The sequence below is a fragment of the Ambystoma mexicanum genome, chromosome 3p, assembly GCF_040938575.1.
Source record: "Ambystoma mexicanum isolate Mex_15411 chromosome 3p, UKY_AmexF1_1, whole genome shotgun sequence".
NCBI lineage: Eukaryota > Metazoa > Chordata > Amphibia > Caudata > Ambystomatidae > Ambystoma > Ambystoma mexicanum.
Genome location: NC_090925.1, coordinates 777,807,760 through 777,834,821, shown reverse-complemented (window position 1 = coordinate 777,834,821; position 27,062 = coordinate 777,807,760). Strand labels below are relative to the sequence as shown.

The following is a 27,062-nucleotide window of genomic DNA, read 5'->3' as shown; positions in this document are numbered from 1 at the left end:
GCCCATAGGGAGCACTAGACTTTCAAGCGGAATGTAACAAACAAGGGAATAATATCCCTGCATGAAAAGACAAACACATGGCCCTTTTGGGCAAAGCAACAGAAGCACATTAACATACATAAAGGTTAGCACACTGTAGACAGTCCCAGTTCACAGCACTAGAACAATTGCCCAACACTTGTTTCATGTTCACTAAGATACTGGTTCTCTTAGCTCAAAATTGTATGCAATCATATTCATGTCAAGTTCATGCACCTTATGAAAGAACAATCAGCTTTTCCCATCCGGACTCAAATGCGTTTCTTTCTTAGCACATGTGATCCAATAGAAGAAAAACCTTGCTTTTACAAAACACACGCCGTGATAATTGATTCCCCAACACTTTTGCAATGAGCGAACACTGGTAGGTCATAAATCACAGTGCCCGCTCCCCGTACTACTTAGCTTTAGTCCGGTAGCCCCTTGGGACTACCCGGACGAAGAAAGCGTGGCATCAAAGAAGACAGTCTGGCAGCGTGTCCTCTCCAACCTGCGTGTCCTTCCGGATCAGTAAATCACCCAGCCGTCGGGCACAGAAAAACCTCCTCCGTCCTCCTCCAAGCCAAAATAAGCTGCACCTATCTTGCGCCGTTGCTGGCTGATGAGCCTTACTGATTGCAATCAGCTGGCAACGCGCGCAAAGACAGGACTACAAAAACGCCCAGGGGCTGCTGGGAGTTGAAGTCTCTGCCCCTGTAGCTCACCCAAGCCTGTTCATCTCATGTACTGCAGCACCCCACGTCTAACCCATCCTTTATTCCTGACAGTATCGAAGTGACTGCCACTAGGAAAGCGGTCTTGTAAGTGAGTGCTTCGAAGCTTGCCTTGTGCATAGGTTCAAAAAGAGATCCCATAAGTCTGGTTAATACCACATTTAGGTCCCATCCGGGAGCCAGGTTTGAAACAGAGGGATGAATTCTCTTAACCCCTTCCATGAAAGCTTTAATTACTGGGATCTTCCACCACAACACCTTGTGTTGGGACGTGGTACAGGGAATTGAACACTAGACCTGAGTCCAGTAGGTGAGTCAGGTATAAAACAATATGAGTAGGAGAGCAGTCAATGGGGTTGATGCTCTTGGAATTGCACCAGATGACAAAGCGTTTCCATTTATTGGAGTAGCAATGTCTAGTGGTAGGTTTCCGTGCTTCTCTAACTATATCCATGCATCTTTGAGGAAGTGGGAGATGCCCAGACTGTATGATTTCAGGAGCCAGGCCGCTAAATTGAGAGTCTGCGGGCATGTATGAAGTGTTTCCCCCTTGTCCTGATCATGGTGCCGGTTCCTGGTGCATCCTGTGCACAATCTTGTTGAGTAGGGGAGTCGGGGGGAGCGGGAGGGGGGGGAGCGTAAGCAAATTTCCCTGACCATGTTACCCAGATTCTGTTCCCCTTGGATTGGCTCTGAGAGTACCTGGAGGCGTAATCTGGGCATTGTGAGTTCTCCAGAGGTGAGAACAAGTCGATCTCTGGGAATCCCCATTCTGCGAAAACGTTGGAGACGATGTCTCCGTTTAGACGCCATTCGTACTCCAAGGGAAATGGGAAATCTCTGCTGAGCACGTCTGCCAGAAGATTGAGTTCCCCTGGAACGAGTTGCGACAACAGGAACATCCTGTGCTTGAGAGCCCATTTCCAAATGTTCTGCGATAGTTTGGAGAGCCCTGGAGAAGGAGTGCCCCCTTGTTTGTGCAGGGCGTGGTACTTTCCGTGAGTGTCATGCGCACGCATTGGCAACCATCATGGACTACTTGGTACTCATTTATCCTCCTAATACTCCGTGAACAACTCCTTTTCACGCCTTGGTCTTTTATTTCCATTTGCTCAACTTTGGTTCTTTCTTATTTTATTCAATTAACTACATTTACCATAATGCACCTGGCTACAGTCCTCAATTCCTGGCTATTCTCATTCATCGTTATTGGGACCACAATCCCCAGAAGCCCTAGCGGCCAGTGCTGCTTCCACCTGCTCAGGACCAGAGAGGGAGGAGGCAGATTGTCTTCAGGTGTGCTGCTCCAGGTGCTGTCAATTAGCCTGCCTCAGAACAGGGCAGGGCTGTATGTAAGCAGCTTCCTGCAGGAGCACAGTGTCTTGCATCTCGAGTTCTCCCCGCTCCTGTTTGCCTTGACCCTTTTCTTTGTATGCTGTTCCTGTTGCTGCATTATCCTGTTTTGTTCCAGTGCCCTTTCCTGGCTCCCTGCCTTGCAGCCGATCACGCTCTGCTGCCTTCTACCTACAGCCCTTGTCCTCTGGGCTTCCTGCCTTGCAGCCTATTACAGTCCTCTACAGTCAGCGGCCCTGCTCCTTTGGGCTCACTCCTTGCTGCCCGGCTCCTCTGGGCTCCTTGCCCTGCAGCCTGCCTCACTCCGGCTGCCTATAGTCCTTGTCCTTTGGGCTCCCTGCCCTGCAGCCTACCTCACTCCGGCTGCCTACAGTCCTAGTCCTCTGCAGCCCGCCTTGCAGCCTGCCTACAATCCTTGTCCTCTGGGCTCCCTGCCCTGCAGCCTAGCCCGCCTTGCAGCCTGCCTCACTCCGGCTGTCTACAATCCTTGTCCTCTGGGGTCTCTGCCCTGCAGCCTGCCTCAATCCGCTGCCTACCGTCCTTGTCCTCTGGGCTCCCTGCTCTGCAGCCTGCCTCACTCCGGCTGCCTACAGCCCTTGTCCTCTGGGCTCCCTACCGTGCAGCTTGCAACCTTCTGCTGTCTCCAAGCCCTTGTTCCCTGGGCTCCCTACCGTGCAGCTTGCAACCTTCTGCTGTCTCCAAGCCCTTGTTCCCTGGGCTCCCTACCTTGCAGCCTGCACCTCTTCGCTGCCTACAGCCCTGCTCCTCTGGGCTCCCTACCTAGCGGCCCTATTCTTTTGGGCTCTCTGTCGCCTACTACTAATCTCTCTCTGTCCTGTTCTTCTGGACTCCCTGCCTTTCAGCCTACTACAGTCCTCCGCAGTCCAATAGAGTTTGCCTGCACCTAGTGCCACTCTTGACTGCAGACCTGCTTCCTACTTTGCAGCCTTCTGTTTTCCTGACTGCTGCTCCTTGTTCTCTTCCTTGAGTCCTCTGTACTCCACCTTAGGTTATCTATTTCAGTCTAACTGTCTTTCCTTAATTTCCTTCTGCTAGATTGCTCATTGACTTCCTTTTCGCTGGATATTTCTGTTCTTGTCTTCTCATGTGTCTTATGTAATCCCTTTGTACAGAGCTTGCCTGTTGGTTTCCGGCAGGCAACCTCTGCCCCTTCCTTTGTCGCGTTTTCAGTGTTACAGACACCCACTGCTGTTGTTCCCAGCCATGAGCATACAGCGTGGGCCTCTGTTATAGCAATCTGTGCAGAAGGCTGGAGTTTCCTAAGGTTTGTGGAACACTCTTTCCCATTTCAGCATACACCCCAAGAGGGAATCCAGTTTGTTTGTACCTTTGTATCTTTTGCCCCTTTTGGCTCACAGCTACTGTTTCCTACTCTTCTTTCTTGTTGAACTTCCTGCTGTGTGTGCTTATCTGCTACCTTACCTCAGCACAGCCACCCAAACCCTACTTGGGTACCCTGTGCCACTCTTGACAGAGTGCCATTCCTGACAGTGAGGACCAGTATTGTCTTTCCCTGTAACTGTGTCTGAAAGCCCTTCAGTGCTTTGAACACCGCTAACAGCTCCAACAGGTTTATGTGGTTGGATGCTAATGCTGGGGACCAAACGCTGTGCGCGGTCTGTTGAAGGAGGTGAGCCCCTCGCCCTGTGAGAGACGCAGCCGTCGTGACAGTGGCTTCCATTGCGGGGTTGGTGAAGTGTGTCCCCTTCAGTAGGTTTTCCCTCGACCACCACTGCAGAGAGAGAACGTGGGCTGCCGAGACAACCACTAGATCGTCCCATTGTCCGCTGGCCTGACACCACTGGCTGTTGATCCACTCTTGTATGCGGCGCATATGCAAACATGCGTGAGGAACCAAGTAAATGCAGAACGCCATCATCCTTGACAGTCGCACAACCTTGCGTACTGTCACCTCTTGACTGGCTACATACTGAGGGATCTGAAACAGCATGTTTTGAACCCTTTCGTTGGAAGGGGTCAAGGCTGGGATTTCTTCTCGTTTATGCCGAATCCCAGACTGAATAAGTGTTCGACAGGGATGTTCCATAGGAGTCCCCTGTTATGAGCCAGTCGTCGAGGTAAGGATAAACTGGGATGGATTGCCTGCGCAGGTGAGCTGCTGCAACTGCCAGTACCTTTGTAAATACCCTTGGGGCTGAGGCAATGCCGAAGGGAAGGACCTTGAACTGATCGTGCATGTCCGCTATCATGAACCTTAGGTATTTCCTGTGTGCTGGCAACATTGAAATATGGAAGTATGCATCTTTCATGTCCAATGTTGTCATGTAATCCCCCTGCATTAGTAGAGGAATCACTTCTTGCAGCATTACCATACAAAACTTTTGGGGTTTGACAAATTTGTTCGCTGGGCGCAAGTCTAGCACAGGGCGCATGGTGAGATCCTTTTTGGGTACAAGGAAGTACACTGAATAAATACCCTTGTTTACCTGTTAGGGAGAATTCTCTCTTTAGGCTGAATTTCCTAACCCAGTGAGTCCCCCAGCAGCTTTGCTGGATTTCTGGAGTTTGTTTTTTTCTCCTGCCAAGAGTGAGACTCTTTTTCTCCCACTCTTGGACATGATTTATGGTGTTCCTTTGACTGTTTATGTGTTTTATGGGCTATGGGGTCCTTTACCCCATAGGGTCTCATGTATTTTTACTATGTGTGTTACACCGCACCCTCCGTGCAGTGACACAGGGGTGTCATAGTGACACCCCACCATAGACTCCATACCCTGGGACTGACTACTGTCTCCCAGGACATGTAAAGTCACCATCGGCTTTACTAGTCCCAAATTATTAACAGAAACGGGTACAAACCATCATATTGTGGACGTACTGGCCGGGGCAATTCGATTGCCCCGGGGTCTGTTAGTCGAGGGGGCACATCTTCGTCCCCACTGAACGAGTTTTGGCTGGTGGCAGTGGATACTACTTTTTATATTCGACCGCGAATATATCCCTATGGGATTTTCCCATTGTTCGAGGCTACCAACTTTAATTATTTAATTCTCATAGCCTCGAACATACCGCCGGTTTATTTATTTAATATTAATTCGCCGGTTGGTATTTTTTTCCAAGACTCGATTCTAAAATGGCGTTTGTGTTCTCTTCTGTGACTCCAACCCAAGTCGAGCCCTTTGTTCCACTTTTTGGCGGGCTTCTCCACAGAAGCCTCCAAAAGTGGTGCCACTCTGTCTGGGTACCACAGGGGGTGTGGGAGGGGGTTTAGGCACCCTAGTCTGAGTTACATTGGTAACTCAAGTCGCACTCTTGTGTGATTGGCCCAAGTGGTGAGCCGGCCGGCTCACCACTTAGCATGTTTGATTGACAGCTAGGCTGAGTGAATGGGGGTGTGCTGCATAAAAGCAGGGCTTTGGGGACTGGAACTTCAGAAGTCGCCACAGGACCTGAGAATCCGACGAGGGAGAAGCTTAGCCGACCTACCACGACGACACCACCGGTGGAGCCCTGCGGAACCGACTCACCACTTCCCGACGACAGAGAAGATCTCCCGGCTGGAGAGGCTTCTTCCCCTGACTGGTGGGCACAACCAGTTTACCTTCTTTTCCTCGCATCCCAGGACGTCTTGTGGTCGAATTGCCCGTGTCAAGCACCCCGGCAACCGGATGGCCACTTACCACTGGACCGTTGAATAAAAGGACCGCTCCTTTTACCTGAGAACTCCGCGTCTGGTTTCTTCCCTGGCAGTGCAATGGACTCCTGTCTTCCTCCCCGACGAGATCCTCTCTTCCCCCGGACGAAGCACCGACTTGCATCCGCTGCCAGGAACAACTGCCCCCGCTGGAGTATTCCCACCACTTTAAGGTACCGTGTCCGCCAGGCCTCCCTTTCTAAAGATTGCTACAAGATAATAATAATCCCTTAACCTTCTGGACTGGGCTGGCCGCCTTGACCATCTAACTGGTCCCTTTCTTTTGGTCCAACTCTTTCTGAACCTTTTCAAGATTTTGTGCACTTCAACCGTGTGACCTTGGACATATTTCGTTCTGATCCTCTTAAAGTGGATCCGGCCTTCTGAACTCTAACTTCACAGTTTTACTTTGCCTTCCTCTCTTGTTGTGTTCTTGTGAAAGTGTTGGGATCGGTTTCAAATTATACTCTGCTTTTCTCTCCCTTTTTAAAACGAATTATTAGAGTGCCATCGGCGTTAAGCGCTCACCGCTGTCTGAAAATAAGTGGGACTTTACTTAAGACTTGTCTAATATTTTTTTAAGGGAGTGTATATCTTTTAGTGACCGTGTTTTTGAACTGCTTAACATCAGTGCCTGTGCGTTTTACTAGATGTGGTTTTAAATAAATAATTATCTCTTTTACACCAAGCTCTGGTCAGTGTTTACTTGTTCTACTATGTTCTTTTGACCTATTGTGAATACTCTGTATACTGCCTAACTCTTCTTGAGGGAAGTCTGACTGCTCAGCCACAGCTACCAAGTGAATCTGTGTGGTACAGACAGCTACCAAGTGGGTTTACTGCCAAACACCTGTAGTCTTAAATCTTTTGCAGTGGTCCCAGAGGGAACTGCACAGGTTTCTGCCTAACACCTAACACAGCCAAGGCGGGTTATCATCCAGCAGCTGTTCATCCTCCCAATCCGGGGTCTGACTGAGGGGATCCTCAACAGGATCATCCTCCTGAGAATAAGTGTCAGGGGGAACCACTTTCGGTTCTGTGAGGTCGAAGACATCCTCATGGAGTGGGTCTGAGGTTCTTTGGAATTTGGCCATTGAAGTATAGGGGACCTCTTCATAAGGCCTCTTGGGAGTGAACCTCTCAGAAAAATCTACACATTTTTCCAGCCTGTTCATACACCCTTCAAATTTCTCCCTGGTCCATATAGATGAGCCAGATGGATCGAGAGGGGGGAAGGGTTCCTCCAGGGGATTTTGAAGCCTAGAACTCTGAGATTTGTCACAGTTTTAGACAATGACTGGGGACTCTCAGAAAAGTCCTCCCACCCTTCTGGGCGTTCAGACGTGTCCTTCGACGTCTCTTTAGACTTGTCCCTATGTTTACCAGCCGCCGAAACTATCTTAGCGATACCTCGCTGAAGTTCGGCGTTACGGGAAGGTGCTTTGGCTGTGCAGACGGTTACGTCGTAAATTTCGGTGCAACCGGGGCTTTAAGCATTGATGCACTTGGAGGAGGCGCGTCGACGGCCCTGTGGTTTTTGGTGCTGGCGCCCTTACTTGTAGAATGCCCGGACGCATGCCGCTGATGCGGATGCAGGGAGGGCTGCCGATCACGCGAATCGGCGGGTACCGTCGAGGAACTTGACATACCCGTTGGCGCCTTGGACCGCTTCGACTGAGTGGTCGCACCAGTAACGGGGGTTATGGGCTTTTTCCCAGGAGTAGTGGGTGCGTCCATGTCGCCGGGGTGTACACTCCCCACAGCAGGACGTACGTTGTGCCTAGCGGGGGTGGGGACGGACGTCTTGGAGCGCGAGCGCTCCAATGTGAGGTTGATGGCATCCGTATTGGAGCCATGGCCGTCGCTTAGGTCCTCATCACACTCAGCGGCTGTGGCGGCGGGCGAGCTACCCTCGGCCTGCGACATGGCGTAGGCTGCCCACCATTTCACACAACGCTACTCCCCGATTGTCTTAGGACGTAGGAGCTTACAGTGCCAACAGGATGCCTCGTCATGATTGAGGGGAAGACACTTATTGCACCAGTGGTGCTCATATTTCCAGGGAATTTTTCACGTACAGGAAGGTCAAAACTTAAAGGGTGTCCTGTCCATAGCTCAGGTGTATTGAAGCGACAGCAAAACCAAAGAGGCAAAGAAAGGGGCGAAGGAAAGACATTCTTAAAAAGAATAGAACCCCCAAACCTCACACTCCCTACTGTATAGGCCGGCCAGAAGGCCCGGCCACGCGGTCGACAGCTTCAACCGGAGCGCCAGCTGTCAAAGTCTGTTCTTTCGCTGTCTTCGTCGTGATGTAGAAGTAATCGTTGAAGAGGGGACGAATAGTATATAAATGGCCGGAGGTCGGGATTATAACAATTTTTGCAATAAGTAAGAGCTCCGCATAAGGCTACCAGCTAGCTGGGCGGAAAAAAACAATCTGAGGGACCTCGACGCCTGAGGGTTTCTGGGTACACTACAAATCACGTTAGTGATAGTGTTATAAGCATGCCCATGTCGACGTCCCCTTTCGATCCTCGAAAGACAAGATGCAATACTCTGCGGTTACCACTTAATGTCGGACTATATGCACAGCATGTGAGTCTAAGCAGATTCAAAAGCATCAGAAACCTTTTTCCCCACAGTACCTTAGGTTAGAATTTTTTTTTCGTGCTGGTTGCTCCGTGATGTTGCAGCTCTGGACCCAACCTTTGGATTCCTTGGTCTGATGACTGAAGGCAGGACAATGAACGAGACCTCTCAACAGAAGTCTCGAGGGAGGACCTGTAGCCTGACTTACAGCAACTTCTTGGTTCAATCTGCGGTTTTGGTGCCTTTTCTGCAGCACCAACAAAGGACACAGATTGCCCGGTCAATCTTCTTTGCTTCCTGCAGTCCCACACTCGGATGAGGGGGTCTGGGCGAGTTGGATCGGCTTTATGGAGTGTCCTTAAGGGTAAAGATTTGGATGGATTCCACGACAATGCACTCGAAATGGGTAGCAGGTATCCTGATATTGGAGTTCTGCAGCTCTGGAAAATACTAGGACCTCGGGAGATGGCTTGTTTCAAAGTTTGTCTTGGGACTGGTTGTTCCCACCAGCCAAAGGGGAAAAAGGGAAGGAGGAGTCCTCTTTGGAGCTCCTCTGTCTCACAGAAAACAAGGTCAGGAGAGCAGTGGTCACTTCACGGTGTTGCAAAGGGTCTGCAGGCGTCTCTGGTCGTCTTCTTCAGTTACTTCAGTTTCCAGTGGTCAAAATGCTTTTCACTCCAGAAGCCTCACCTTTTATACAGTTCCAGCACACAATCCTCTGCAATCACTCTCAACATTTTATAGAAATGGGTGTTTGGTTGTCCAATCAGGACAACCAGACCCCCTGTGGAAGCTGGGCATATTCAGGCACTCTAGCAGACAAAGGACGGGGGCGGGGGGTGTCGAAGACTCCTCCCCCACTTCCTGCTTACTCAGACACTCTCGAGCCTAGGCAGGGATACCCAAGGGTTCCCGCCAAAGGCAAAACACACACAGACCTCCCCTTCCCAGAATCGTAGAAGAAGGGCTAACAAAGAACAACCATGCTAGTAATGGCAAAAAAAGAAGGGAGGCCCAAAGTTGGTACTTGGGTGCCCCTATTGTGCACTACCGAGGCTATGGATCTAGCCTGCGGTACAAAACATACACAATAGTTGGCAGAACACGTCCACTGCCACCAGCCATAACTAGGTGATTGTCTAGGTGATAAGAAAGTGACAGGAGCAGAGAGAAGGGGGATACTAGGTATCCCTTTGGCACACACCACCTTCAATGAGACTATAGTGTTTTGGGAGAGATACTAAGTATCTCTCTATCCTTAAGAAGTAGTTTACTTGCAGATGCAGAAAAAGAAACTTAAAGGAGGACTCTAAGGGTCCCCAGCAACACTGCCCATAAGGAGCTGTGTGCTACAGTTGTGAAAAAACAGATGCCTTTAAGAGCTGACAGACTCCATAGTACAGGTAGAGTACAAAGAATGGAGTTCCAAAAGACAGAGCCCACAAGAATGAATGAGTGGAAAAAGGCTCCACTCATTCAGGATTGAAAGAAAGGTCCAGAAGTCCAGCAAAAAGTGCTGGGGGTCTCACTGGAAGAGGGGATGAAGCATACAAATGATAAATCTCCCCAACACACATTACAAAAACATTTCAATTTTCCAGTTAAAACCTATTTTTACTCGCTTATAAAAAAAACTCTCATTGGGAATTGGACTTACATTTTTACTCCCTAAAGAATCATTTTACTTCCAGTTTTGAAAGGTATTCAAATACATCACTGGGAAATCAAGTGCTAAAGGCACTGTGAGTCCTCCACAAACAATCTGATTGTGATCCCTCTGAAAGCTATTATAAGTACTCATCACTCTGGTACCATGATCTGCTCTTTGATGGATCCCACATTTTCCAGGATAGAGTCTGAACTTGCTGAAGCTTCAATCACAGATTTACTGGTGTAAAAAATGAGTTGGACATCTTCAGCAGTCTCCTTAACCATCAAACTCAAAAGTAGAGCCACTTCCAGGATCTGTAAAGAGAGAGCACAGAAACTGTTGCATTAGGTCATCCATGGGAAAGCACAAAAGGACAGGCACCACAGAAACAAACCAACCACATTCCTACAAGAAACTCTGTGTCCTCATTGATGGATGTTTCTCAAGACATGTTGCGTACCATGTCTATGTTAAATTACAAGAATACTGCAGTGTGATCACCAATTTGCATAGTGTTCCATTAAGTGGTGGTTTTGTTTGCAAGTGTATAGATAAAGTAAAAGAAGTGGGATTTGACTACTAGCACTGGTTTCACAAGTGCAGGGAGGAAGAAAGATCACCTTAATACACACATCAATAGACAGCCGAAAAACACCAGCATGATGTTCCTACAGCCAAGGCTCAATTTCTCCTGGAACAAAGGGATTGTGAGGGCCCCATTTGAGCACAATGAAATTGGAATGACAGACATGCAGGGTTTATTCCATATGTCCTTCTAGTATAGTCACAAGGGAGGCATGAGGTATGATAAATGTCCCTCACTGCTGGGAAAACAAGAATTTATATACATTGGGCATGTGCAGCTCTCATTTCCAGGACCATAGTCATGAGGGACAATCATTGTCCAAATGATTTCTCCTTGCAGAAGGTTGTGTTCAATAAAATGGCACATGGGTTGCCATCCTCAGACTTCATGATTTGCTCCTCATGCAGTTTACATCAGAAAAAAGCAGGTAGAGAAAATCATCCTGCATTAGATGGCGATTGTTACTGTTGTGTCAATTAACTACATTTACTGACTCATTTCTACACACAGAACCGACACATCCAGACGACTGGAGCCTCACTATATACTGCAACACCAGATTAAAGAAGAACACAAAGACTGGCAGGAAAGGAAAGAAGTGACATCCTCACCAGCAGAAGCACCTTACCTGCCACACACCTTCGATTTGTGGTTCCTTTTAGCACCCCGCGTTACCGCTTTGGTAGTCCGGGGTGCTAATGGCCTTAAGACCCCGTTCCAACAGATGGAACAGGGTTAACGGCCCGGAGCTATCGTTAATGGCCCTTGCTTTGCTCGGGCCGTTAACTTGGGCTGCCGTGCTGTTAACACCGTTCCAGCCCTTAATATTATATGCAAATACGTTACCTTTTCAGAATAATAGAAAACAGAAATCATGAAGACAAAGGGACCTAAAAATGTTCAAATACATACAACTTGGCTTTTGCTGGGGCTCACAGAACCCATCAATACAAGTAAAGTGAAAAAAGTATAAGGTCTGCACACAGAGCCCCACGAGATGGAGGAGCCCAAAGAAGAACCTGAGAGAATAAGGGGAACCAACTAAAGAGATAGAAAGCTGAAGACTACCCACTAGCATGCCGATCTGGAGATTGCAGCAATAAGGTCTGATGTAGAAAGCTAGGGAGTTTGCGGTTCCTGTGGGAATGGGCTAGGTCATCAAATTTGCTGGGCCTAAATAAGAGGAACAAAGACATCTAGGCGAATAAAGAGATGCCAATGAATACATCATGATTAATAGTTTCCTGAATTTAAAAATGATTTGCTTCCTGCCTAATAACTAAGAGAAGAGTTTTCCATGGTCTGGCCATCTCGACAGAGTTGTGTGATACTGGGTTGGATAAATGGGCTGGATGGAGCCAGGAGAAGATTGGAAGATAGATATGGTGTCTTACCGTCTGTTAGGGAGCAATTGGTGGAACATGTAGAATTTTGAGCTCCAGCGTGGTGGCTCTGCTGAGTAGCAATCTGTGGGGTAAAACATATACAGTGGTTGGATCAGATGTTCGAGTGGTCCAATGTGCTGGGCTGTTGGTGTAGAGGGCCTGGTGGCATGGTTGGCTTAATGGGGCCAAAATTAATTGGTGGTGTGAAAGTGCGACACCAGACACCCGGAGTACGTTAGCGTTGTTGTGGGTGGTGTGTAAAAGTGGCGTAGAGAGCCTGGTTGATTTAATGGGGCCCAATTGTATGGGTGGTGTGATTGTGGGACACCGGGCACCCTGAGGGTATTACTGTGGGTGTGGGTGGCGAAACAAAGTGGGCGCGCTTGATGGTTTGGCAATTGATATCTGGCAGAGAGGGGCATGGTTAAGTTACTGGTGCCAGGGAGTCTGGGGCCTGGTTTTCCTGTGTCTGGTGACAAGGAGAGTGCAGATAGGCTTGGTGCGTCAAATGGGTGTTTAGGCCCTGATAAGAGGTGTTGGTGGGCGCCCACTGTTCAGGCTACTCTGAGGGGTGAGGGATGGGCTTGGGATGCCTGGCGCTGTGCGTCTGTTGACTGGGGACCCAGGTGGTGTGCAACTGGCGGTGGCCAGGGGGCTGGCGTAGTGGCGAGTGGAGTCAGGAGAACCCTGCTGTGGCGGGTTGGCTGGTCAAGGGACTGCAATGCAGTATAGTTGTCATGATACAACACTGAAATATGTGCAGAACAGAGTGATGGAGCTGGAAAGGCGCATCAAGATCCTAGAAGAAAGGGCAGAGGATGCGGAAGGAAGATCCAGACGTAACAACGTCCGCCTGCACGGCGTGCCGGAAGGACTGGAAGGCGCCAACCCCACAACCTACATAGAAACCCTACTACAACAAGAGATAGGAGCAGGTCGGCTCTCACAGGGATTTGCGGTTGAAAGAGCGCTCAGGGCCCTCCAGAAGAAACCACCTCCCGGATCATATCCGCAACCGATCATAGCAAAAATCCTAAATTTCCAAGACCGGGAGATCATACTGCGACACTCGCGAGAAGGAGAAACCATAAACAGAAACAACGCCAATATCAGCATCTACCCGGACTACACCCCGGCAGTCCAAAGAGCCAGAAATGTGTTTGTCCCAATTAAAGCGAGGCTACGCCACCTAAACCTCAAGTACATGTTGATGTACCTGTCTCAACTAAAGTAATACACAAGGGGCGCGCTATTTTTCTAGAGATACCTTCTACGGCTAACATGTGGCTTGAGCACAACAACATGGCAGGAGATGAGGAACAGGCTAAATGAACCGCACAACGTCAGATAGAAAAGGTTAGCTGAGAACCGTAAGAGATATGAAAGAGAAAGTCAAGGCCACTCAAGACTTCGCCAGCAGACGGGAGACCTACCACAACGTCACACATGAGCAGAAAGGCGCAACCCCACGAAAAGACTGGTGCCAGCCTGTTGCTACCGCACCATAAGCTGCCCGGGATGTCCTGGATAGGCCAAAACCTGGCAGGGGCACCTGAGCATGCCCGCACGGAGCAACTGCTGGGTGCAGTTGGTTGAGTTCCATAAGTTACTGGTTGACTTGTTTTTTCTGTCTTCACTGCAAAGGGTATAAGAGTACAGCGAGCACTGGAAGAGACGATGGGGACACTGCGGACCAGAAATTGCGGCTGACATTAAGGTACTAACATGGAATGTACGGGGGATGGGCTCATATATGCACAGAAATAGGATCAGATCCTACCTAAGGAGAAAGCACATCTCCATTGCACTCCTACAAGAAACTCACCTCAACGCTGAAAGCTCCATGAAAGTAGCGGAATGGTGGGGGGGGGGGGGCAGGGAGGGTCAGGGCTTTGGTGCCTCGTACTCTAAATATGCCCAGGGGGTTTACACTTGGATTGATGGGGCCATCCCATTCAAGCTACTATCCAAAGAAGAAGACACAGAGGGGAGATATCTAATACTGCGGGGTAGCATTGAACAACTAGATGTTTGCATTGTTAACTCAAACCTCCCCAATCACGGAACTTCAGCATACCTAACTAAACTGGGAGCCAAACTAGCATCGTACCGAGACTGCTTCTTCATATGGGGGGGGGGGGGCGACTTTAATTGTATACGTGATCAAGCACTGGACAGATTGAACCCCCCAACTCTGCTACCCACTCCTAACCCCTACTCACTAAACAAGATACTAGAGAACCTAGAGCTTGCGGAAGTGTGGAGGGAACTGCACCCGACAGACAGAGAATATTCTTACTTCTCATCTCCCATGCACTCTATACTAGAATAGATTATCTCTACCCCAGGTTGAGTCAGCGTCCTACTTGGGAAGATCAATATCTGACCACTCAACGCTCCTCATGGAGTGGAAAAGACGAGGTCCTAGGCCACCCATCCCACGGTGGCGAATGCCAACAGAAGCTCTCACTGACTGTGCATTCAAAGAGGATCTCCAGGATAAAATAAGCGAGTACCTAGACATTAACGTGGGGAGTGTGAAGGGATGGGATACGATCTGGGAAGCACTAAAAGTAGTGGTCAGAGGGGAGATTATTGCAAGCACTGGCTGGATCAGAGGAACATTGAAGAGTGAACTAGAAGATGGGGAAAGGCGGATCACACAGCTGGAAGCCGCGGCCCCGAGAACAAGGGAGGCAGAGAAGGAGTTGTCCACAATGAGAGCAGGCTGCAAAGACGCATGGGCCAGATTAGCAAAATTCGACTATGTGACCAAAACCACCAGGGCACATGTAGAAGGCGACAAACCAGGCAGGCTCCTGTTGTGGTTGTGCAGGAGGGAACACCCGAAGCACCCAATCACTGAAATCAAGGACCCTGCTGACAAGGTCCACACTTCCCAACTAGACATCAATGATGCCTTTAAGAGGTTCTATTCCCACCTGTACGGCCGTGCAGAGCCTGTGACGCAAGTGGATATCTTGGACACGCTGGATGAGATAGGCCTCCCTACACTGAACGCAACCCAGCAAGCCACTCTAAATGGGGACTTGACTGTGGAAGACATAACTGAGGCAATCAAGTCACTGTCCATGGGTAAAACCCCAGGCAGCGACGGTCTGCCCCCCGAATTTTACAAAACATATGGTGAAGAACTGGCCCCCACCCTCCTAGAAGTGTTCAATGAATCATATGAGAAGGGGATACTACTCAGAAGCATGAGGGAAACACTGGTGGTGCCAATACCTAAACCCGGGAAAACCAGAGATGACTGTGGATCATATCAACCACTGGCCATGCTCAATTATGACATCAAAATCCTGACGACAATATTGGCCAATAAACTGGCGAGAGTAATAGGAACACTAGTACATGAAGATCAGAACGGGTTCATTCCAAGCCATAACACATCAGTTACCCTACGTAGACTACAGCATAATCACACAGACAATCGTATGCAGTGCTCTCCCTCGAAGCAATAAAGGCATTCGACTCCATATACTGGGAGTGGTTGCTGGAGGTTCTAAAGCAATTCGGGTTGGGGGAGCGCTTCATACGTTGGATAAAAATGTTATACAAGTCACTGGTGGCTAGAGTCAAGACCGGAAGGGTGGTGTCCGGGCTATGGGAAATACAGAGAGGAACCAGGCAGGGCTGCCCATTATCCCCAATGCTTTATGTCCTGGGCCTGGAACCATTGGCAATATACATGAGAAAACAGTTATTTGATGCAGGCATCAGGGTGGGAGGAGAACACCACATAATCTCGCTGTATGCGGACGACGTACTATTATATTTGAAAGACTCCCACCTTAACATACCAACAATACTGGAGGTCTTAGAAAGTTTTGCCCGGGTGTCGGGGATTGCCTTCAGTAAAGAAAAGTCAAGTGTGTTCCCCACTGGCAAGACTAGCTAGGTCCACAAAGACAGAACTCCCAGAAGTGGGAATCCAATGGAAAGCAAACACGTTCAGGTACCTGGGTGTTAATATTTGGCACACACCGGAGCAAATGCACGGCGGCAACACCCTAGTCGCAGTGCAGGGCTTGAGGAATAGGTTCTGGTCCAGATTTCCACTATCTGTAATGGGGAGGGCTGCAATAATCAAAATGATACTGCTGCCAAGGTTCCTATACTTCTTCCAAAACATTTATAACCTCATCCCGGCATCCTTTTTCCGACTTCTTGAAAAACTACTGAGAGGACTCCTATCGGGCAACACCAGACACAAGATAGCCCTTAACACTCTAACACTGCCGTACAAAGCAGCTACCAGATTTGGAGAGATATTACCTGGCGGCCCAACTGAGCCATGCGACTAAGTGGCTGGCGGACAAGACTACCCACAAAACTAGACTACTCAGACAGCCAGTAGCACCGGCGAACCTGAAAGAAATCCTGTGGGCATCACCAGAATGTACAGGAGAAACCCCGATGAGAGTAACCCTGGGAAGGAAAATTTGGAATCGGACTCTGAAGATGTCTGGGGGGATACACCCCTACTCCCCAGACGTCCCAATCGTAACTGAGGTGTGCAGCACCAGAGCAGACCTGGCTTGGATGCGAAAATGGGAAGGGTATGGCATCTACACCTGGGGAGATCTGTACGAGGGGGGACCTTTAGAGACTTCGAGTCAATAAGGGAAAAAAAGGCCTCCCTAAGGGACAATTCCTGTGGTATGGCAGGATCAGGAAAAACAGACCCGAGCAAAATGGACAGGATGGCCGGAAGAACCAGAGCCGGACCCACTGCTGACACTGCTGTACACCTTGGGGGATGGCTGAAAACCAATATCCAGGCTCTATGCGCACTTGGCAAACAGGCCCAACCCAAAAAGTGCCGCACTGAAGCAGAAGTGGGAGGCAGACCTGGGAGACGACATAACTGAACAGGAATGGGAGAGGTCCCTTGCATACCCCAGAGAAGTGTCCTGAAATGCCTGGTTTAGACTAATCCAACTCCAAATCTTACACAGAACATACATGACACCAGACAGGATAGCCAAATTCAACAAAAACACACACCCCCTATGCCCCTGGTGCAACAGTGAAGGGGCAAACATGATACACATGTTCTGGGGGTGTCCAAAAATACAAGCCTTTTGGTCCAAAATAGAACAGACCTGCAGAAGAGCAGGGATAAAGAGCTACGACTGGTCCCTGAAGGAATGCCTCCTGGGCGCCTACCCAAGGATAAGCAAGGTGAGACATATAGTGAAACTCATGGACATGGCACGTGTGCTAGCCAAAAGAGCCATTGCTATGGCATGGAAATCTGCGAGGGGCCCACAGTTTGATAAATGGCACAGGGAGATGGAGCACTGGACAGAGGCGGAGACCAGGACTTGGGGAGAGGGGATGGCCAAGGCAGGGGGAAGCATAGCCCAACATATGAGGACTGGAAAGCCCTAATCTGGGACATGTTTCATCCATTGGATGACAAGCCCCCGTGAGCTCCTCCTGGCACACTGCAGAGCTCCGGCTCATACCCCGATGGCTGAGCAACCACGCCTACCTGTACCGATTGACATACCACCCCGAAGCCTGGTGCCAAACTGATTACAGGGGGGATCGGTACCCCTGACATGAGCACCCAGCTAGTGAAGACAAGTTGTTGTTATTTTCCTCCAACTTCTTTCTTTCTTTCTTTCTTTCTTTCTTTCTTTCTTTCTTTCTTTCTTTCTTTCTTTCTTTCTTTCTTTCTTTCTTTCTTTCTTTTGAATTATTGATAACCCGGCTTATGTACAAATAGATAAAGATTGTTACATAACTGCAAAGGATAATGTACATTATAAATGCCAATAAAAACAGTTTAAAATAAATAGTTGGCATGATAATGGTGTTTATGCATGCGGAGAGGAGCCAAGGGGGTGGGGGTTTAAAGTGAGGAGTGTGTGCAAGTTTGGGCAGAGCCTGGGTAGGTGTAAAAAATATGGAACGCGATGGACATGGTACGAGGGGGGGAGGAGAGGATAGGAGGCACCCGTTGGAGCACACTTACCTGTCAAGCCAGCGAGGCCTCTGCAACAAGATGAGCGGTCACAGACAGCTTTCGATCCCGGCAGCCATCTTGGATTGCAATATATAGTCTCTATAGTCTCCCGTGATAGGCCAATTGGGAGCTCAGTGCTGAATGGCGGGAGGTGTTGTGTGGCCGTGGGCATTTGGTGGGTCTGTTGGATAAAAACTGAAGGGTCAGAATTGGGGCAATGATGTAAGTAGCCCGTTCAGTGTGGAGGGGAGGGGTATTGGAGGGCATCTATGGTTAAGCACACAAATGCGAGCACCAATGTAGTAATTAGCTGTGCATAGAAACATTATGGGTGCTGGTCGGGGGGCACTGTAGGGTGGGATTGAAAATCCAATTGCCCTGGTGGTGGGGGTGTAATGCGGTTGGTGGTGCAAGACTGTGTGAGCCTGTGTCTGTCTCTTGTCACGGTTGCTGGTTGTGCGTATTATGCAGGCAAGAAGTTGGTTGCTAGGCCAGTATCTCGAGTTAGGTGTGCCCTGGCAGGCGCCACATTGCATTTAGGCAATTTCAAATAAGAATGGTGTGAAAAGGTATGGGGACAGTTGGATCAGAGGAAGACATTAAGTTCATGTTCAGTGTTAAGACCCTGGTTGACACATCTGTATTTGCAAATGAGTTAAGCTTCTCCTTGTTGAAGTCTTAGCTTGTGGTCCCTACTTGTGTCGCATTTTACAGTTTAGAGCCCAGCAAATTGGATGTCCTTCTTGTTGTTCAATTGGTGGTTTTCTTGCCAGTGAGATGCCAGAGGCTATCTTGCGCTCTGGGAGGTTAGGAGGCTGAAGTGTTCTCATATTCTTGTTCCGAGTTCCCGGATTGTACTCCCAATATACTTGAGTTTGCACATACAAATGATCACATAGACAACGGATTTGGATTTGAAGTTAATTAATTGGTTGATCTGGTGACAGTGAGTGTCATCGAAATTGACAGACTTTGCATTTAATACATTCAGGCACATGGTGCAGGTTTCACATTTGTGGAAACCGGATACTTTTGAGGCAGCAAGCCAGTTTTGACTTGGTGGTTCTAATGCGGACCCTCGCTGTCACCAGACACAAGCAAAGCAGGCCCCAGACTCTCCTTGGGCCTCAGTAACTTAACTATGCCCCTCTCTGCCAGATATCAATTGCCAAACCACCAAACGCAGCACACTTTTTCTCGCCACCCACACCCATGGTAACGCCCCTCAGGGCGCCCGCTGTCCCAAAGTTAACACCATCCATTAAATTGGGCCCCATTAAGCCAACCAGGCCACCAGGCTCTTTATGCCAACAGCCCAGCACATTGGACCACTCGAACATCTGATCCAACCACCACATATATTTTACCCCACAGATTGCTACTCAGCAGAGCCACCACGCCGGAGCTCATCATTCTATATGTTGCACTAATTGCTCCCTAACACACGGTAGGACACCACATCTAACTTCCAATCTTCTCCTGGCTCCATCCAGCCCAGTATCCAAACCCCTTGTATCACCCAACTAACATCTCTCTTTCTCCTTCCTTCCCTTGGTGCATCTTCAACCAATGACATAATATATGTTCACTGTGTAATGATTCCATGCTTCAAACCATGGTAACAAACATACTTGTATAAACTGCTAAATTATCACAAATTTCACTAACTCAACCGTAACCTGTATACACCTTGTTCATCAACTACTGTCATCACGAATATCATGTATGCTGTGCAATAACATTGTCACCAAAATAACTATGCCTACTATGCATCAACCAATGCGCCTCACGGAGTACCACTATGCACATGTCACACAAAGCACAACCGTTCTGTCACAACAAAACATGCAAAATATGACAATTAATGTCACCACATTTACTGTGCATGCCAATTACAAATATGTTGCTCGTAAATGGCACCCCAAGACATCACGATCTTCCCCCACATTGTCAAATGGGTCACCACTCACTCGGCGTCATCACGGGTAATCACTCACAATGCAACAATCTACACCCCACCATGTTTTAATCACCAAAGCCTTGAGAAAGACCACGTCAGGTCGAAATACGTGTCAGCTTTTGTGTGTTAATAAACCACTGCTAAACTCTAGCATGCTATACATTGTAAACAAGGCCACAGAAGTCTGGACACAGTGGGGCAATTTCACTAGGGTCCTAACCATAATAGTTTGTACATTTTGAAGTTTATCAACCTGATACTTTAGCGAGCCAAAATAGAGTAAAACAAAAGAGGTGATGGCTAGAAGGTTTTGAACTAATCTGAACCTCTGTCATTGCTCTGGGAAACCCTCGAGATAATCGTTCTTTGCCTGCCAAGCCATTACAGAAAGGGGAAAGACCATATGCAAATCAGGCTTGGTCGAAAGACCAATCTACTCCTCACTGATGACACTGAAACATGTCTGGGGATGCTTGTGGTCTCGTGCAACTGCACGTAACCTAGCAGTTTGGGCTGGACTTCCGCTTTTGGGATGGAACCAAGCCTGATTTGGATATGGTCTTTCTCCTTCTGCAATGGCTTGGCAGGCTGAAAAATGATGGTCTGGAGGGTTGACCAGAGCTGATTGATTCAAAACCTTCCAGCAGTCACCTTTTGGTTTTGCTTAAATTGTCTAATCTAGATGATATAAAGGCGTGAAGTAAATAGACTACATGACTAAATGCAAAATATTCAAACAGTTTCTTGTCTCAGCTAGCTGAAACAACTTCCTTTATTTTTATTGATTTATCAATAAAGGGAGAGCTGGCAGTCAGGTATGACACCCAAATTACACAGTTTAGCAGATGGTGCTGGGAGAAACCCAAATTTGGGTGCCATAAAGCTGTATTTCACAGACTACTGGGTGACGATGATACTCACTGTATTGACTACTGTATTCCTAATCCATTGTCCCCTTTCCTGCACACTGTATAGGTTTCCCCTAGTAGGGGATGGAACTAGTCATTTGCACTGCAACAGGCACATCCCTGTTTAAATTTAAAGGTGCATGATGAAGCGGCCATGGGGTATAGCTCTGCCCTTTTGTATGTCTGTCGTGTTGACACTACCTACATAGGGCGGGGGCAGAAAGGAGGGCTGCATGTAGGAAACGAGGCTATGGATTAAGAATACAGACGTCACCACAGTGACCAACATTTCTTTACTCCCAGGTCCCGTCCACTTTGCTCCAAGACAAACCGGGATGGTGACCCTCAATTAGCACCAGAGAAAAGATTCTTCAAGACTGCCGGTCAGAATGCTGCATCTCGGGAAGTGGTATCCATGCAGTAGTGTTTGAAAAAGGGCAGAAAGAGTGGACCATGTAGCAGACTTACTGATGACGCTCTAAAGATTTGTTTGCGCCAAAGCTACGGCAGTAACACATCATAAACAGCATGAGCATGCAGAATTTTAAGGGGATTCAATTTCTGCAACTTGTAGAACTCGGCAATTGGCAATGCCATCCACCTTGCTATTTACTATTTGGATGGTTGTCTACGAGGTGTTGAACCACTAAAAGTAACAAATAAGGTATCAGATTTGAGGTAATCTTTGGAATAGGCTAACGAAGACTTTTAAGGACCTTCTGACATTCAATGCATGCAATACTATCTCTGATTTGAGAGAGAGAAAGAAAGTAGGGAAGAACAGTGGTAGCAAGAGGAACTGCTCAGGGAATGAGACCTCTTGCTTTGTTTCTTCTTCTCCTTTTGGGCCAGGGGCCTATCGAGATCTCTGGTCTTCGCCGTTTTGCCTTTTTGGAAAAAGGTAGACATGTTTGCAGCCCTCCCATGGAGATCTTTCGGATGCATCAATTGATAGGAACCGCAATAATTTGGGTCATGCTTCTCCCCCACGACATATAGGCAGATCCTGTGGGGGTCAGAGACTGACATTTTCCAACCGCAGTCCACGCAGGGCTTGAATACAGAGGCCATTGAAGGAGTAGGCATGTCGCTAAAAATAAAGTAGCAGTGTTCCTGAAGCAAACCGAGTGTGTGGGAAATACTAGTTCCAATGTCATTTTCAGCGCGGGCCCATAGTGGCATCCGGCGGAATTGACACAGAGCCGCACTGCACTTCCTGGTGGCGGAAACATTTATGAATATTAGCTGGGCTGGGGATAGAATATCATAGATGCAGAATCCATGCTAGGAAGGAATCCATTAGAAGGCATTGTTTTCCATGAAACTAGTTTCAGATCAGCTGTGGCCAGGTGGTGCTGTTGAGCAGCCCAAGATGGCTGCTTAGTCTCAGAGCTCCGTGCGGCCTGGCCGAAAATCAGACTATAACTGCGGTTCCTGATGAATTTGCAGCCCTATATTTAAAGGAATCACCACTGTGCTCCAGCTGCCTGCTTCGCTCTGATCCCAGCTCGAATCGGCCGCGGGAAGCCTGAAAACGGAACTCCTCGCCCGGCTGACTGGCAGCCTGCAGGGCCCTCCGCGCGCAGCCGGCCCACTGCCTCCTCCTCCTTGCTGGCTCTCTATTGGGGCGATTGGCTGCCGCGAGACCCGGTGCCCGTGTGTTACATCTACGCTGGGGCCTGCGGTGTGTGCCTGGTCCCGGGCGGCTGGAGCGGGACCCTGCCATCGGCTCTAGCGGCCCTCTACGGAGTGCACTGTTGAGCGGGAGGCTGCCGCGGGAGCTTGCGCCGGAGCGCGCCCCGTCTCCTCGCCTGTGCGCCGGTGTTAGGCAGAAACTTGTGCAGTTCCCTCTGGGACCACTGCAAAAGATTTAAGACTACAGGTGGTTGGCAGTAAACCCAATTGGTAGCAGTCTGTACCACCCAGATTTACCTGGTAGCTGTGGCTGAGCAGTCAGACTTCTCTCAAGAAGAGTTAGGCAGTGTACAGAGTATTCACAATAGGTCAAAAGAACACAGTAGAACAAGCAAACACTGACCAGAGCTTGGTGTAAAAGAGATATAATTATTTATTTAAAAACACATCTAGTTAAACACACTGGCACTAATATCAAGCAGTTCAAAAACACGGTCACTAAAAGATATACACTCCCTTCAACGAATATTAGACAAGTCTTAAGTAAAGTAAAGCAACACTTATTTTCAGACAGCGGTGAGCGCTTAGCGAAGATGGCACTCTAATCAATCGGTTTAAAAGGGAGAGAAAGGCAGAACAAAGATAGAAACAGATCCCAACACTTTCGGAAGAACACAGTAGGAGAAGAAGGCAGGTTAAAACCGTAAAGTCAAAGTCAAAAAGGCCGGACCCACTTTAAGAGGCTCCGGACGAAATGTGTCCAAGGTCACATGGTTGAAAGTGCCCAAAAGTCTCGCAAAAAGTTCAGAAAGAGTTGGACCAAAAAAAAAAGGGACCAGTTAGATGGTCAAGGCGGCCAGCCCAGTCCAGAAGGTTAAGGGATTATTGTTACCTTGTAGCAATCTTTAGAAAGGGAGGCCTGGCGGACATGGTACCTTAAAACGATGAGAACGCTCCAGCGGGGGCAGTTGTTCCCGGCAGCGGGTGCAAGTCGGTGCTTCGTCCGGAGGAAGAGAGGATCTCGTCGGGGAGGAAAGCAGGAATCCGTTGCACTGCCAGGGAAGAAACCAGCCACAGAGTTCTCAATTAAAAGGAGCGGTCCTTTTATTCGCGGTCCAGTGGTAAGTGGCTATCCGGTTGGCGGGGTGCTTGGCACAGGCAATTCGACCACAAGACATCCTAAGGATGCGAGAAAAGAAGGTAAACTGGTTGTGCCCACCAGTCAAGGGAAGGAGACGCTCCAGCCGGGAGATCTCCTCTGTCGTTGGGAAGTGGTGAGTCGGTTCAGCAGGGCTCCACCGGTGGTGTCGTCGTAGCAGGTCGGCTCAGCTTCTCCCTCGTCGGATTTTCAGGTCCTGTGGCGACTTCTGAAGTTCCAGTCCCAAAAGCCCTGCTTTTATGCAGCACACCCCCATTCACTCAGCCTAGCTGTCAATCAAACATGCTAAGTGGTGAGCCGGCCAGCTCACCACCTGGGCCAATCACACAAGAGTGCGACTTGAGTTACCAAGGTAACTCAGTCCAGGGTGCCTAAACCCCCTCCCACATCCCCTGTGGTACCCAGACAGAGTGGCACCACTTTTGGAGGCTTCTGTGGAGAAGCCCGCCAAAAAGTGAAACAAAGGGCCCGACCTTTGGTTTGGAGTTACAGAGGCGAACACAAATGCCATTTTAAAACCGAGTTCTGGCAGAAAATACCAAGCGGTGAATTAATATTAAATAAATAAACCGGCGGTATGTTAGAGGCTATGTTAAAAAGTATTAGCCTCGAACAATGGGAAAATCCCATAGAGATATATTCGCGGTTGAATATAAAAAGTAGTATCCACTGCCACCAGCCAAAACTCGACGAGGGGGGACGGGACAGTGCCCCCTCGAATAACAGACCCAGGGGCAATCGAATTGCCCCTACCAGTACGTCCACAATATGATGGTTTGTACTGGTTCTGTTAGTAATTTGGGACTAGTAAAGCCAATGGTGACTTTACATGCCCTGGGAGACAGTAGTCAGTCCAAGGGTATGGAGTCTATGGTGGGGGGGTCACTATGACACCCCGGTGTTACTGCACAGAGGGTGCAGTGTAATACACAAAAAACATATGAGACCCTATGGAGTAAAAGACCCCATAGCCCATGAAACACATTACCATTCAAAGGAACACCATAAATCATGTCCAAGAGTGGGAGAAAAAGAGTCTCACTCTTGGCAGGAGGAAAAAAACAAACTCCAGAAATCCAGCAAAGCTGCTGGGGGACTCACTAGGTTAGGAAATTCAGCCTAAACAGAGAATTCTCCCTAACAGCCGGCTCTGAGGCACGTTCAACACTGGGGCGTGCGGCGGTTGGGCTGGAGCCTGGCTGCCCCCTGGACATCGCGGCCCACGTTCCTGGGACCTCCGGACGCCAGGTGAGGTGCGGAGGGTGGGAGTGCCCGCATTGTGCCACCGGCGGTACTCTCACTCTGGCCCCCATCGTCCAGCCTTGAAGCCCTGAGAGGCCTCCCACACTGCCCTGAGGGGGTGGGGGCACCATCTTGACAGTCCACCTTGACGGGGGCCCCAGGAAGGCCTACACACTGGTCATCTCACCGGACTTGGCCACTGCGGGACCGGACTGCGCAGTGTAGCCCCCCAGCAGGAGGGGGCTGCAGGAGTGGAACCCCTGAACTGGTGGGGTCATAAACTCTCACCTTCCTACCGATTCCATCTGAGGTGCCTGCTCCACGGGGCCTGGCACATTGCCACCTTGATCTGCAGGAGGGGTGGGCCCCCGCACCGAAACGGCCATACATTTCGTTCAGGGGACTACCTGTATTGCCGAGCCGGCTGCCTAGCCTTGTTTGCCCATGAATAACTCGACACACTTGACATTCCTCTTGCCCCCTGGTCTGTACTGTGCCCGTGGCTTGCCCATACCATTGCCATGGCTGGTTCCTACATACCTCGACTCTCTCGCCTATCCCGCCTGGGTCCCCGGAGCCGCCGGAAACAGCTCCAGTGATGCCCAACAAATCCAGAGGGAGCTCGAAGGGGGGGGGGCATGGACTAATTCACTAGGACCGTTTCGAGGGCGGAATCTGGCCCCTCCTCATCTCTACAGGAGGACTCTGAACCGGACCCTCACCCCTGCACGGTGGCCCCTGACTTAACTACACTAATGGAAACTATGGCCAAGAACTTCGCTTCATTCCACGAAAAACTAGATGACATTAATGCCAATGTTGCCTCCCTGAAAACGCGTGTGGCTCAGGCGGCCACCAGGATCACAGATGCAGAGAGTAGAATATCTATGACCGAGGACGATATCCAGGCCCTGCAGACTACAGTTGCCTCCCTATCACGCGACATGAAAACCGTGAAAGCAAAATGTGATGACTTGGAGTCGCGCTCTTGTAGGAACAACCTACGAATTATTGGGTCCCTGAAAACGCCCTGAAGGGGCGCATGGAGGACGCAATTGAGGCCCTGCTCAGAGAACTCCTCAGCAACCCGGATCTCTCACCCTATTTTACAGTGGAGCGTGCACATCGAGCCCTCTCACCACGCCCCAAGCCGGGCAACATCCCGAGGCCTATCATTGCTAGGATTCTAAACTACCGCGATAGGGACCTCATCCTCCGTCTGGCGCGTGAAAAGGGAGACCTAAGACTTGAAGCCAATATCATCAGAATTTTCCATGATTTCTCGATAGCAGTGCAACAGGAGAGACGCCAATTCCTCGGGGTCAAGAAACTAATTCGGGAACGGAAAGTCCCATATGCCATCCTGTTCCCCGCACGATTTAAGATTACACACAATGGCAAACTGTATTTCTTTACTGTGCGTGAAGAGGAGGTGAAATTTATCGAAGCACACATCCCGCCCCATGCTCCGGATGGTGCCCGCGACGGTGAGGACTGAGCTCGCGCGTGGTATCCTAGGGCGGTCTGATCTATCTAGTAATTTCCTTCTCTCAACTAGAATGTGTCAATGGCAATAACGTACTGCAACCTCAGCGATCTAAATCCCGTGTATGGTCAGCCGGCCTGGGGTTTACCCTGGGTCCCTTGGACATCAATCTTTGTTCTTCGTTCAGAGCATGGGACTGACCAAGACCTTTTGCCACTTCATCATTACCATCTGGTCCCATCAGTGAACTGCTGAAGTCGAGACCTGACCTGTGATCCGGTTACCGCAGAACCTGACCTGACGGCTACACCTTACTGTGATTGCAATGTTCATGCTTGGTTTGGTATATTGTTGGTTGGCCCCAGTTGGGCCGGAATATGGGCATATCCCCGTTGGATAGTGTCCTCTGACCTCCCTTGCTCAGGGAGTGTCGAGTCACCTGGTGGCACCTTCACTGGTTCAGTTGGTGGCACATGCTTTTGGGGAGGGGGATAATTCCCACTGCAAGTTGAGGGCGGGCAGTGATGGTGGGGGGTGGTAATGTTGGGGATTCAGGGAACTGTATTGTAAATGACGGGGCAGTTTGGCGGACTGCACAACATCGGGGCACCCCCGCGGGGGCTTTCTTAATCCACTGTGTAAGTTTCGACAAAGGTTGTGGGATGTACCCTAGTCTTCTGAAATA

At 49.3% G+C, this 27,062-nt stretch overlaps 1 protein-coding gene across 5 annotated transcripts in view; it reads right to left on the bottom strand.

Moving 5' to 3' along the window:
- Window positions 1–27,062, bottom strand: part of TEP1 (telomerase associated protein 1) — a 2,409,067-nt gene that overhangs the window by 1,656,553 nt on the left and 725,452 nt on the right. For all 5 annotated transcript variants that reach the window (XM_069651741.1, XM_069651744.1, XM_069651746.1 and 2 more), the window contains one exon: window positions 10,183–10,335. In XM_069651741.1, the coding sequence (XP_069507842.1) occupies window positions 10,183–10,335 (153 nt within the window). The remainder of the gene's footprint in view (window positions 1–10,182; window positions 10,336–27,062) is intronic.